At 36.1% G+C, this 12,977-nt stretch overlaps 1 protein-coding gene across 1 annotated transcript; it reads right to left on the bottom strand.

The window, feature by feature from the left end:
* Window positions 1-6,285: 6,285 nt before the first annotated feature.
* Window positions 6,286-12,977, bottom strand: socs6a (suppressor of cytokine signaling 6a). Its single transcript, XM_681949.10, has 2 exons — window positions 12,587-12,977; window positions 6,286-10,447 (listed from the first exon to the last, which is right to left on the bottom strand). Exon 2 carries the CDS (start codon window positions 10,333-10,335, stop codon window positions 8,776-8,778), a length of 1,560 nt encoding a protein of 519 aa, XP_687041.2. The 5' UTR covers window positions 10,336-10,447; window positions 12,587-12,977; the 3' UTR covers window positions 6,286-8,775.

Genomic DNA, 12,977 nt, shown 5'->3' with positions numbered 1-12,977 from the left:
ATGATTTTGTTCTTTGTGAACTGATTGGATGTTGCTAACAAAATGAAGGATGGTTGATGGTTGATTCACAGACATTTACTGATATGCCTGCCCAAAAGGTTTATTAAAGTTTATAGAGGCCAATTAATTTTTACAAAATAATAAAATGTCCCCACAAGTAGGCCTATAGCAATACCACTACATTTTGACCCTGTGGGGAGATAATAAAAAATCACACATATTTTGCAAATGAAAAAATGCAGATCGTTTCCTCTGAGGGTTGGGTTTATGGGTGGGGTTACAATATACAGATTGTACATTATAAAAATCATTATGTCAATAGAAAATCTCAATATCAATAGTGTTACAAGTGTGTGTTTGGGTGCGTACGTGTGTGTGTGTGTGTGTGTGTGTGTGTGTGTGTGTGTGTGTGTGTGTGTAAACATTTATAGATATGTATACTATTTACTTTGTTTCAATAATTTACAACTAAAATAAAAACTGACAGGAACAAAATGAAGCATGAAACAATAAACATACTGGCAGTAAACCAGAACTGCATGAATGACACCAAAGTCAAAATGTGAAACACTATAAATTGATGAATTAATTATACTTGGTAAATAAGTTATGAATGCGGGTTATCCAAAGCTTCAACGGTGATTAGACCTTTGGCACGAGATCACAGACTGCTCTCTAAAGTGAACCTTTAGTGCCCCACAAATAAAAACATCTGCTGCCAGCAGGCACTTTGGGTCTCATCATTATGCTACAGACCAACAACGTTCCTTCTGCCATGCCATTTTAAAGCCATAGCTGTGTTCACTGGGTAATTTGAGTTGTCTTCATCATCCTCTGACAAATGGAACTTCATGCAGAGGACCAGATGGCGAGGCTAAGTCATAAATCTCCAAAATAAGACATTTGATTGATGACTTACGAGAGGAAGAAACACTGCCACTAAAAAACAAACCAAACAGCGATTTCTCTCTAATTGAAACTGACGTAACAGTGCAAATCTACAGAGCTATTCAAAATTAATTTGGGCTTCTTGAATGCAATGAAGTCGGTCATGACTGCTTTTTTACTTGAATCAGTTTCTGAACTCAGACCCAACAATTGACCCAAAATGATGAGAAAACAGGTGGTGATGAAAAAAATTGTAGAAGCAATAGCTGAAAAACAGACGGAGGCTTTGTACAGACAGTATGACGGATGTGTAATGCCAATTATATCCTGAAACAGAACTGAATATCGCCGTATATCAAAACAAACCTACTCCTCTTTTCACACAGAAAGTTTGACTCACTTGGTTCAGCACATTTAAAAGGACGTGCTATTTCACGAGGGTGGCATCCTCCTAACGTGACAACTTATCACCACCTATGAATAAAACATCTTGCACCAAGAAAATGAATAAATATAAAGAACAAAAGAGTCCACAGTCAAAACTGTATATTCAGTATTTTTGCTGTCAGGCAGACATATTGTACAGTATAAATACAGCCCAACTATTAAGCATGTAGAAACTTCACAGTCCAAAAGCAATTGTCAATGAGATATTTTTTACATGTTGTAAGCAGTTTTTCCTTTTCACACTAAAAATATTATGTGCAGTTTGTATGGATGTACAGTGGGGGAAGTATTCAACACAGTCACCATTTTTCTCAGAAGATGAAGACAGAGAACAGAGGACAATAATAATGTAAGCTGTATATATATAAAAAAAAAACCTGAGAAAATCACCAATTTATGCTAAACTTCCTTCTGTCAGCAGGTGGCGCTATAACTGTGACTCAATATTGGCATGTAGATGTGTTCAGGAGAGGAATCTCTTCGAACCTGTGAATTTTCAGGCAGATCAGACATTGTGTGGATGAGTTATAATACTTCCTCCTTCATGGCGAAACACTAAAATTTGTCAGTCAGGACAGTTACGCCCCTAGACGAAAACTCGAGATCTTAACAATATATCATTGCTAGACCTTTCAGATAACACCATCCAAATTTGGTGCTGATATGATAAAATTTGTAAGAGGAGTTTGTTATACTGTAAAGCATGGCATTTCCTGTAGCCAATAGGTGGCGCTATGACTGTAACTGGATATTGGCATGTAAATGTGTCTGCGTTTATGACTTATCAAATGTATGGGTTTTGAAGCAGATCGGACAATGTACGGCTGAGCTGAGTTATAACAACTCCCTGTTTCTCAGAGAAACATTAAAATTTGCGATGGCGCCACAAACACGCCCTTTGACAAAATCTCTAGATCTTCGCAATTTAAAATTGCCAAGGACTTTCGATGACAATATGTAATTTTAGTGTTGATCTGATAAAATCCCTAGGAGGAGTTCGTTAAAATATGCCTGGAGATGGCAAAAACTGCATATTTTTTGGCAGGGGAAGTTAAATCCTCAATTATCAATTTGTATATCTATATTATGACTACTTTTACATTTCCCAAAAAGCAAGACCTTTGTTTTACCTATATTTAATGACAATTTATGTCAAACCACAATTTCAATTTATTGATTTCTGTTTTAATCAACTCCATACGTTTTGGTAAATTATCCCCAGAGCAAAAGATACTTGTATCATCCGCAAATAAAACAAACTTAAATAACTCTGATATCCTACACATATCATCAATGTATATTATAAACAATATTGGAACAAAAATTCTTGTGGTATGCCACAAGTTACATGTAGATATGAAGATTTATGGTTGCAAATTTCCATGCCTATTTTTTAAATAACTGCTTATCCAATCCTACTCCTCTAGTACTTTTCTTAATTTATTTACCAATATATTATGATTTATTGTATCAAATGCCTTCTTTAAATCTAACAAAATTCCAACCTTCCCCTTTAACTTTATCTTATTAGTAATTTCCTCAATAATTTGTGTTAATGCCAGAGATGTTGATCTATTTTTCCTGAAACCGTATTGCTCATCAGCTACAAGGTTACAAGGTGATTAAACCTTTCAACAAAGAGTTTTTCTAATTTTTTGGAAAACAGATAGTATAGAAACTGGCCTATAATTTGTAAAGTATTGTTTATCTCCAGATTTATGAAGTGAAATTATCTTTGCAATTTTCATTTTATTTGGAAATTTATTGGATGGATGGATGTAAATGTGCAAGTATGTCAATTTAAAAATCTGAAAATGAAATCCAGTACAGAACACATTTTTAATATTTGTTTTTTATTCATAATTTATACCAGCAGATACAAAAATGTTTTAACTGTATCCAAATGTGCAAGAAAACACTATTGGTACTTTCATTAATTCAAATAAACAACAAACAAAAACTGACTTTGGAAAACTGACCATGTAAACTGAAGTGAGCAGGTCCTTTCAGACAAAAAAGGACTGAATTCAGAGCATTATTATCAGAACTAACTAAAACGTCCAATACAACTTTTGCATCTGACTTTCTCAAGAGTATGCCAAAGTCATTGTGAATACATAGGCCTATATCTAGGTGACATTCTATCTCCCCCCGTTTTCGTAATTAAAAAGGCAATCATAATCGTAAAGCAGCACAAATGTGTATGACACATTAAAGAAATACGTCTGTAAAATTGTACCAAGATGTTTAAGAAAGAGATATAAACGAAACGAAACTAATTTATGCTAAATACGTCATGTAAACATTCACCTTCCTTCGCAGCACAAGGACAAAAGAACATGGATCAGAAAAATAGATATTTCAATGAAGCTTGTTAAGTGCTCAGCTGTCATCGGTTCAAAATACTTCAGCAATCCCAACAAGCCACATCTAACGACAAACAGACAAGGTCATGGAAATGATATTGAACATGATGGAGTCCCAGAACAATTTTGTTTCCTCCTTTCTTTTTAAACACATGCTCACACACACACACTAAACATTTTCAATGTGCCTCATCTCATTACGCCACACATCTGGGCAAAAACTAAATAAATTCAATGTACATTGCGCTCAAACACTTCAGTTCACATTTATTTTTTGCATTAGTCGACTTTCATTCTGGTAAATGCACCTTGTGCCTTGCCTAAGACATTCCTCTTTTTGTTGCTCACGCTCTCAAACACACAGACTTTATGTGATTTTAACATCTGAGAGAAAAAAAAAGCCTTCATTTAATGGCAACCCATTCAAATCACAGCAAATTAAATTAGCTTCCAAAAACATACATAGATACAGCATTCAAAATAAGCTTTGAAGGTGTAGTAAAGGGATAGTTCCCAAAATTGAAAATTCTGTGATCATTTACTCAACTTCACTTGTTCCAAACTTGAGTTTCTTTCTTCTATTCAATCAATACAATCTCATTGCAGTTCATAATGTTTGTATTTAGTGGCTAATTGTACGAATGTGTACGATTTTTCCAATAATGGTTGGGTTTAGGGGTTGGGTTTGAGGACACGCCTCCTTTTAAAAATCATTCATTATTATATGTGAAAAAAAAAATTTATATATATATATATATATATATATATATATATATATATATGATGAAAATAATTTTTTTTTTTCTTTTTAAGCCTAATAAACACTTATTGCATTGATAATCAGTTTACCCCACAGCGCATATCTTCCACGTAGCGAACACCATTGTGAGCATTTATATTTATGTGTTCTGTCTGTGCTGCTCTAGCAAAAATACTGCTGAAATTCTAGTAGGCAATGAGTTTCTATGTACTACTGTGTTGTTTCTTTGCAGGTGTTTGAGTTTACGCCAGAAATACCTGCAATACTACAGTAGAAGTAGCTCAAACTCGCACTTCAACACACTATAAATTGGCCTTTATGGAGGTCAACTGCTTTTTAAAACAGGTTTCCAACATTCTTTAAAATTGATTTAAAAAACTCATTGAGGTTTGAAACAACTTGAAGTTTAATAAATGGCGAGTAAATTGTCACTTTTAGCTGAACAATCCCTTTAAAGAACAATTTCCTAACATCCCAATGCGGTTCCCTCGTACGCATTACGTAAAACAAACACATATTTCACCGAACTCCATGGGTTATGTTTTCACTAATGAATATTAAAGATGGCAAACTGTGTTTATTTGACAGCTAACCTTCAAAGTCTCCCCAAGGTGTCTCACGAATACTTATTGTTCACCGGTTTTTCTGTGAACGCCAGTTGGCACTTTTTTAAACGGGCCTTTAAAAGCCTTCAACCATGTGTGGTGTGAAAACTGCAAATAGAAAGTTCTGGCTCTGATTCACACACATTCAATATGCCAGCTAAAGAGACATTTATAAGCTCCCCTGATTATCCCAATGTAGTCCAAGCCTAGTCATATGAGGGCAGCGTGCATGCAAAACCATGTCATATTTATCCCAGCATCAATTACGTAACGTGAAAACTCTTGCAACAATTAGCTTCTAATGACTGACGGAATTTTTTCCTATCTGAAGCCCTATGAAAGTTAAAAAAACAACAACCAATAATTCCCTTTCATGAGACTGGAAAGATGATGTAGGGAAGAAACGGTGTATAGTAATTCTCAAATGTCTGAATGCAACATTTTTGGCTTGAAGCAGAGTTTATGAAATATTGACAGGCTGACATGCTGCTATTATGGAGGGCAGAGGGTTAGGAAAGCCTGCTGTCATTCTGCAAGGAGAAAAAAATCTCCCAATATACACTGAGGAACTTATGAATGCATAATTCCTTCAGGATATTTGCAGATTTGTTGAACGTTTGCTTGCAGTTCAAGTATAAACAAGCCATTTAAGGTGACATGTCTTTATAAAAGTGTGCTTTTAGTTTTAGGCAGGGTGGCACAAACGAATCCTGGCATTATTTTTCCTCTCTTAACCGAAGCATCTATGAACAACCATAACTGACGGCAATCAATCCAGCACTGGAGTATGGAATTCTTAAAATGGTGTTTAAAGGGGCTATATGTAGAGAATTGTTTGAATATTTTCCAGATTTTTTTTACACAAAAGAGATGTGATGTTAATATGCGTTTCTGAAAGCTTCTCTTCTATATTCTATGGAATGTAAAATAAATGCTTATAATGCTCGAAATAATGCTGAAATATCCATTCTAACCGTACTGTTATGAGTTGTGCAAAGAAAAGGCATTAATCCAAACAACAGATTCACAATGTTTGAAACGGTCTAAACTCTAAAGCTCTGGAGAAATCTAGATATTTCAAATTTGTGATTAATTCTCTTGATTTGCCCATACAAGGCCTTTTTTTGAGTATCATTATATATATAACAATCATTTCATTTTCTAAACTACTGACAATGTGACATGAAACAAACTGCATGGAGAACGCCAACTGAACATATTTCTTTAAGCCATATTTATTGAGGGAATATATATGCAGATAGAGAACACTATCACAATAGAATTTATAAGAATAATATTTCCAATTAAAAAAAATACTGTTGGTCTCCATGACTTTTTTATTCCCTATTTTACAAGTCAGAAAAACATTGAAAAAGATGGCCAATTGGTTATAAATGTACAGTCCTTAAGCTTTAATGCCTGAATGTTCCACATAACTAATTTCTAATTTTCTGACACATTTAAAATTCAAAAGAAATTGAATATGTTGCCGTAAATTTGGATATACAATACAAGTTCAAATATCATGAACTCTCTGAAGAACAAAATTGTCCACATCAAAATAAAAAAGTAATGATTCTGCATGGGCTTTCTCTTTATTATGACTAATATACATGTCCAGTTTATTTACTCATCATTATTCATTCATTTTCCTTCCGCTTAGTCCATTATTACATCGTCACCGCAGTAGAATGATACGTCAACTTATCAAGCATACGTTTTACGCAGTGGATGCCCTTCCAGCAGCAACCCAGTACTGGGAAACACACATATACTCTCGTATTCACAATCATACATTATGGTCAATCCACTTCATCCAATTAACCTACACCGCATGTCCTTGGACTGCGGGGAAAACCGGAGCACCCAAAGGAAATCCACATAAACACTGGGAGAACTATTCATTATTTTCTAAATGGAAATTGGTATTTTAAAAAAATAAGATGTCGGTAGTTTACAAAATAAATACAAACCTTAGAAGTGATTCTTAACAGCTGTCAGCTATTTTGCTACTATAGAATAGGGTGTCCAACTTTTTTCACATTTAGAGGTGACACTCGTGGCAGTGGACGGCATCTGGATGTTTACTTTCAATATATTGCTGCAAAGGTATTTCCAACTACATTGAATTATGGTATTATTAGTCTCTTATAGGCATGGACCGGTATGCGATTCTGATGGTATGATAACCTTGGAGCAAAATATCACGGTTTTACAGTATTGTGATTACTACTCTAAATTTGTTTTTAAACATAACAAAAAACTTTTTTCCCCTTTAAAAACCATATATTTGATTTTGAGGCTAAATCATTCAAATAAATCATTGACTTCTGCTATCTTCATTAGTTTCAAAAACACTGATTTCATTATAATTTAAAACGGCATCTTTGGATATCTTTTCTACTTTAGATACAGTTGTCCTAAAAAACTTCAAACAAAACGTTGAAAAAACCTTACTTAAACCATAGGAACGGTATAGCAGAAAATTTTGCAGGCTTTAAAACCTTGACTTTTCCAAACCGCCGTATACCTTGAAAATGGTTATGGTCCCATGTCTAGCCTCTTATCCGTTACGTGAGCACATACACTTTAGTGCGAAGCAAAATGTTGATGGCTGCAATTCACTTAACAGCAACTAGCATCACAATACCTTTAGAATCCTATATATAGCCCCTTTAAACAAAACGAATAAGATGCTCATGAAGCATAATAAAGCATTTCTTAATGTATATGAGCCAAAATATTTAGACAGAACTAAATATTGTATGAGCCACACTATTCAACATATATATAAAAAAATTAATCCTGTTTTGTTCTTAACCCGCTCCCTTTACGTATAAGATCACAGATGTGGCATTCTTCATGTATCCCTCTTGAACATTTGCTTTGAAAATTATTCAGTCCTTCCTTTGTGGCCTTCACATACCTGACTGACCGAATTTGTTGTTGCACAGATCGTAAAAAAAAAAAGTCAAATAAAATGTAAAACATTAATCCAAAATAAATGCTTATTCTCTTACAAAAGTATTCTGACAGTTGATTTGATAAACCTCCATCATCCAGCATAGTTGCAAGCTTCATTAAAAGTACCGATTTTTAGAACTTCTAAAACCTGCTAAAAACTTGGCTGACATCATATTTCCAGAGAAAAGCAAATTACTTGTAAAGGTGCGATCACATTCCAATTGTTCAGAAAAATGTAGTTTTCAATAGCAATCTACAAGATTTAAAACTAATTTCCCACATATGTTTCACAAAATATTTTTTTCTATGTTGACCAACAGAAAGCTGCTTGCTTTGAAAGTTAGCTGTGCTTCACATATCATTATACTCATTTACAATAGACAATGCACCTTTAAAATTAAAAAAAAAAAAAAATGGACAAAATGTTGCCAATGTGACCGCACCTTAACGCTACAACAAAATTCTCGATAAATGACGCACATTAGTGCACCATGTAATCACAAATCCAAGCTTTACTGCAGTATATACTCATATAATCAGTATGTGTATTAAGCATGGCATCCAAATCACTCTGAAAAGCCTTGCTTAGTGTAAAACACGTAATCTGAGCAACAACAAATTTAGCGCTCAGATCAGATAGTCAACCTGCGCAACTGATCTCATGACCTACAAACATGTAAACTGTTTAAACAATGCGTCACTCAACAAAAAGTGCAAATTTCTACCATGACCCACTACAGCCCGTTCAGTAGTGCTTCTCCTGCAAATAATCTTTCATTTTGTTTGGCAAAGGCAGTTTCTGAATCAGATCTATCCGCGTGTACTGTCGGATGACAAAGCGGCAAAGATATTGCAGCGAACGCACTTGCATGAACCGAGAGACGGGATTGGTCAACCGAACTGGGTACGTGGCGGACCCCGGCAGACGGGATCTGGAGTAACAGAATGCGCCGTTCTCTGAGTCTTTTATCGAATGCTCGATAAGATCTACAATGGAAGTGTGACCTTCTACGTCTGGCTGCTCATAAAAGCTAAATCTGCCATTGGAGTGCTCGATCCTGGTGTGAAGCGTCTTCCCCTGTGACCGAAAGCTCAGGCTGAGGAGATAGCGGTCATCTGAACTGTCCCTCACTAAAAAAGAGCCGTCTGGAAGGTTGACTAGCTTCTCCTCAGCCTCCCATCGAGTTATAGGTCCCCAGTACCAACCCTGCTTGGCCAGTTTTTTAAGTTCCTCCGTAAGGCTTGTTACAACCATGGGTCCGCTGCTTTGGAAAGAATCGTACACCCTGCTAACACCAGGAGCGGAATTGGGGTCAAAGTTCAAGTGATGCCTTACTCTCTCAACAACATGAGAGTCTGCACTACTGAACCCGGAGAGGGTCCTTGGAATATCGTTGGTGGAAAGAGGTGACAGAGATGGAGAAAACAAAGGTGTGTCGGCTCGGGAATTGGAAAGGACCATTGCCGGAGCATCGGCGAGGTGTCCGTTTACCGAATGCTCCATGAGAATGTCCGATGTTATGATATCATGACCATCCGGACCCTGGTCTATGTGCAGAGAGTCAGATTCAACCTGATCACCCACTTCCATTGGCGAAGGCCCATCTAAACAAAAGGACTGGGCAGAATCTGGGTACATTCCCTCATCTAAAGGCATTGTGTACTGGATGTAGTCCTGAGGTGTGAGTCCAATAGGCACGTGATCCTCAATGCTCAAATGCAAGTTGCCACTTTGAGTTTCGCTCTGATCTTGGAACAAACCTTCTAATTGGATGTCATGGAACTCCTTTCTGATGCCATTGAGGGAGGGACTGGGGTTAGGAGAGTGGACCATAGCTTTAACTTTCACCTCCATTTTAATGCAAGCCTCCTCTGAGCCAACGGGACGGAAAGGCCATGGCGAAGGGCTGTAATGATGGCTTCGGAGGGAGGAGGATCTTAAGGGTCGCTGGGCTTTGACTTCATTAAAGCTTATTGGAACGGACGAAGAAGAGAATGTGTCGTCGTCGTCTCCAGAGCCCACTGCGGAGGAGCCACCTTTGACTTTCGCTTTCTGTTTGGTTGAGAGTCTTCTCTTTAGAGTGCCCATAAGACTCTCGCTTTTCGATCGACTCTTATGACCCTTCTCATCCTCCCCATTAAGATCACAACCTACCAGCCCTTTGGTGTAACAACCTCCAAACAGCGTGTCGTCCTTGGTGAACTCTGCTGCTATAGTTGGCTGCTGGAGCATGACAAAATCCCCATCTTCTTTGCCCTTTATGTTAAGTGATTTTCTGATCGTCTTCAGACTGATCTTCTTCATCCTTGTACACCCACTCAGGTGAGGGGATCGGACGGTCCTATCTTCTGACCGATGGATGCTAACCGCAGAGTCCGGCCATGTGACTGAGAAACGTCAATCATGTGACCGTCATCTGCAAAAAAAGTGAGATAAAATGAATTGTGAATAAGTGAACTAGCGGTAAACGAGAAGCGTTTTCAATGCTTTTTATGTATCATGTCTTTTCAAATTGTTTGTAATACTAATATAGTGGTCACATTTACAAAATAAGTCAAAATGGATACAAATGTACTTTCCTGTAACTTTACAACACAGTATATTTACAGTTTGTGTTCATTTTTGTCATAATGGTCAAATTGTGGCCTAGACACAGTCCTTATATCCTAAAATACAAAGACAGATATTCAAAGTTTTATTCTAAAACCTGTTTCACACCACAAGCTTGAGCAGAGCGCTTGTGTATTTTTCAGCGTCCATATTAACAGATTACAGCTTTCATACTGCAGGCAGAAGCAGCCCATCAGCGCGAGGCATTAGCCTCGCTGAAGCAACAGTGCCGCAATAGTTTCGTTGCAGGGTCTATTTTTGCCACGTTGCTCACGCTCGATTAAAGTGACAGTGCATTGATAATGACCAAAAACACATTAATTGACAGTAAAAAGTAGCAATTTTGCCCAATAAATTCCTCGATAATATCCACTAATTTTTAAATTGTCAATCAAACAAGGTTAAACGAATAAAAACGTCAACAAATATTTATTTGGGCCCAAACTCTAAAAAAACAAACAAATTTGAAACAATTTTAGTATTAGTTTTTCTTATTAAGTTGCGCACTAGTTTGATCATGTACAAATATCATTATAACTATAATGTATAAATATTATTATAACTATAGGCCTACAACATCCTAACAATTGAAAACAAAATGACATGATATCAGAGGTGATTGTCTTCTGACCGAGATCACCTGAAAAGACATGAATGACACTCCTCATAGAACTTGAGAAGCAGACAGTTCTTAAGGATCTATATCATTTGTAAAATAAAGACTAGCAGGTTAAGGAAACAACATAGAAGGAAGTTGCTGTGGGCCTTGGTGCAGATAAAAAGTTTTTAAAAAGTGTATTTATTTATAGATAGACAGGTAACTAGATAGAATTGATCCGTGCAGCAGCTGCCGATGAGCTTCTGCTCGCCATAGGCAATGCACATGCACTGCTTATGCTCTGTTTGCGCATGCGGTGTGAAACAGGCATGAAACCTCAACAGAAGCTTACAAAATAAATATGACCTTAAAAAATTTTATATTCAGAAAAGTAGAGAATTAAAATTCAGAATGACTGCTTTGGGCATTCCACTAATTACAGAATTCTGGTAGTTCTAGAGCTAAAACAATTTCTATCAATTTTAACTTTTTTATTATGAGATGACTTTGCTATACATCTAGTTTCTCTCTTACTAAGTAAAATTAATGTGGGCTAAAAATTTAATAAGTGATTAATAATCAACTCAAATTGTTTTTTTTTTAAGATTTTGTATCCAACCGCTGTTAATTTAACAAATAACATTTACTCATTTATTACTCATCAATCATGTTTATTGTTTATTTTTATAAATTATATGTATTATTATAATTTGTTATTGTCAGTATTCACTGAATTTGTACATTTTGAAGACCATTCAATATCAAGGGTAGGCTGTTAGTTGAAAAACAAACAAAGTTAACATCTAAAACCTATGATACTTTGTGTAGATATAGCTACACATTCAAGTTTATACATACATACAATTTCATAGATCTCTGGCTGCACATATGATACTCAATTTTGCAATGATCAAATTAACATGTCTTGGCTAACTATGTGGTTATAAAGGATTAATTCTTATAAAAATAATCAGTCTACATGTACCTAATTCTGCAAATAGGAGATCATATTGTAATGCGTTTACTTAAAAGCATTTTAGTGGTCATAAAAATATTAATTTAAATTAGAACAGCAGAACTGACACAGGCCAAACTGACACACTTTCCTTTATTATCTTAATAATATTGTTTCTAATATGGCAACTGTTGAGCAACATAAAACCTCAAACTAATAGATCAACCCAATAAAAAAATAATTTTAAAAGAAAATACTGTCAAATATCAGCAACTTAACAGGCCTGAAGTGAACTGAGTTAGCTAACGTTAGCATGCTACGGGACCTTCATCGTGTCATACACACACACAGTGTAAACATTGATATTAATACAACAAATTACGCCCACTCACCCCTTTAATCGGAGTTTTATCCCTTCTCTATAGCCTCAAATAGATGGATCTGGATCGAAAGTGTCCGTAAATCTAACGACGAGCTTTGCATTTAGCATTAGCTTGATAATAATGGACTGCTAGCTGCTATGCTAATCCAGCAACAGCTCCTTTACACGTACAAGAGCTGCTTCTCTACATAAACATGCAGTGCTCGTGGACTGTCATCATCTCATGCACGCGAAGAACCGAGGCTTTGTTTTCCTCGTCTGCGTTTGCCAGTTTGGTGAGAGAAACATTCCTTTAATTTTATTACAGCCCCACTTCGTTCTTCCTTTTTTTATGCTAGCGATAGCCACGTTAGCTACAGCTCGGTCCTCTCTCCCTACTCCTTTGTTGACTATTGCATTGT

Source organism: Danio rerio, chromosome 24, assembly GCF_049306965.1.
Source record: "Danio rerio strain Tuebingen ecotype United States chromosome 24, GRCz12tu, whole genome shotgun sequence".
Taxonomy (NCBI): Eukaryota; Metazoa; Chordata; class Actinopteri; order Cypriniformes; family Danionidae; genus Danio; species Danio rerio.
This window is presented reverse-complemented; position numbering and strand designations above follow the sequence as displayed.

Coding starts and splice junctions, on each gene's coding strand:
- socs6a (XM_681949.10), bottom strand. CDS start 10,335: ATGAAGAAGATCAGTCTGAAGACGATCAGAAAATCACTTAACATAAAG.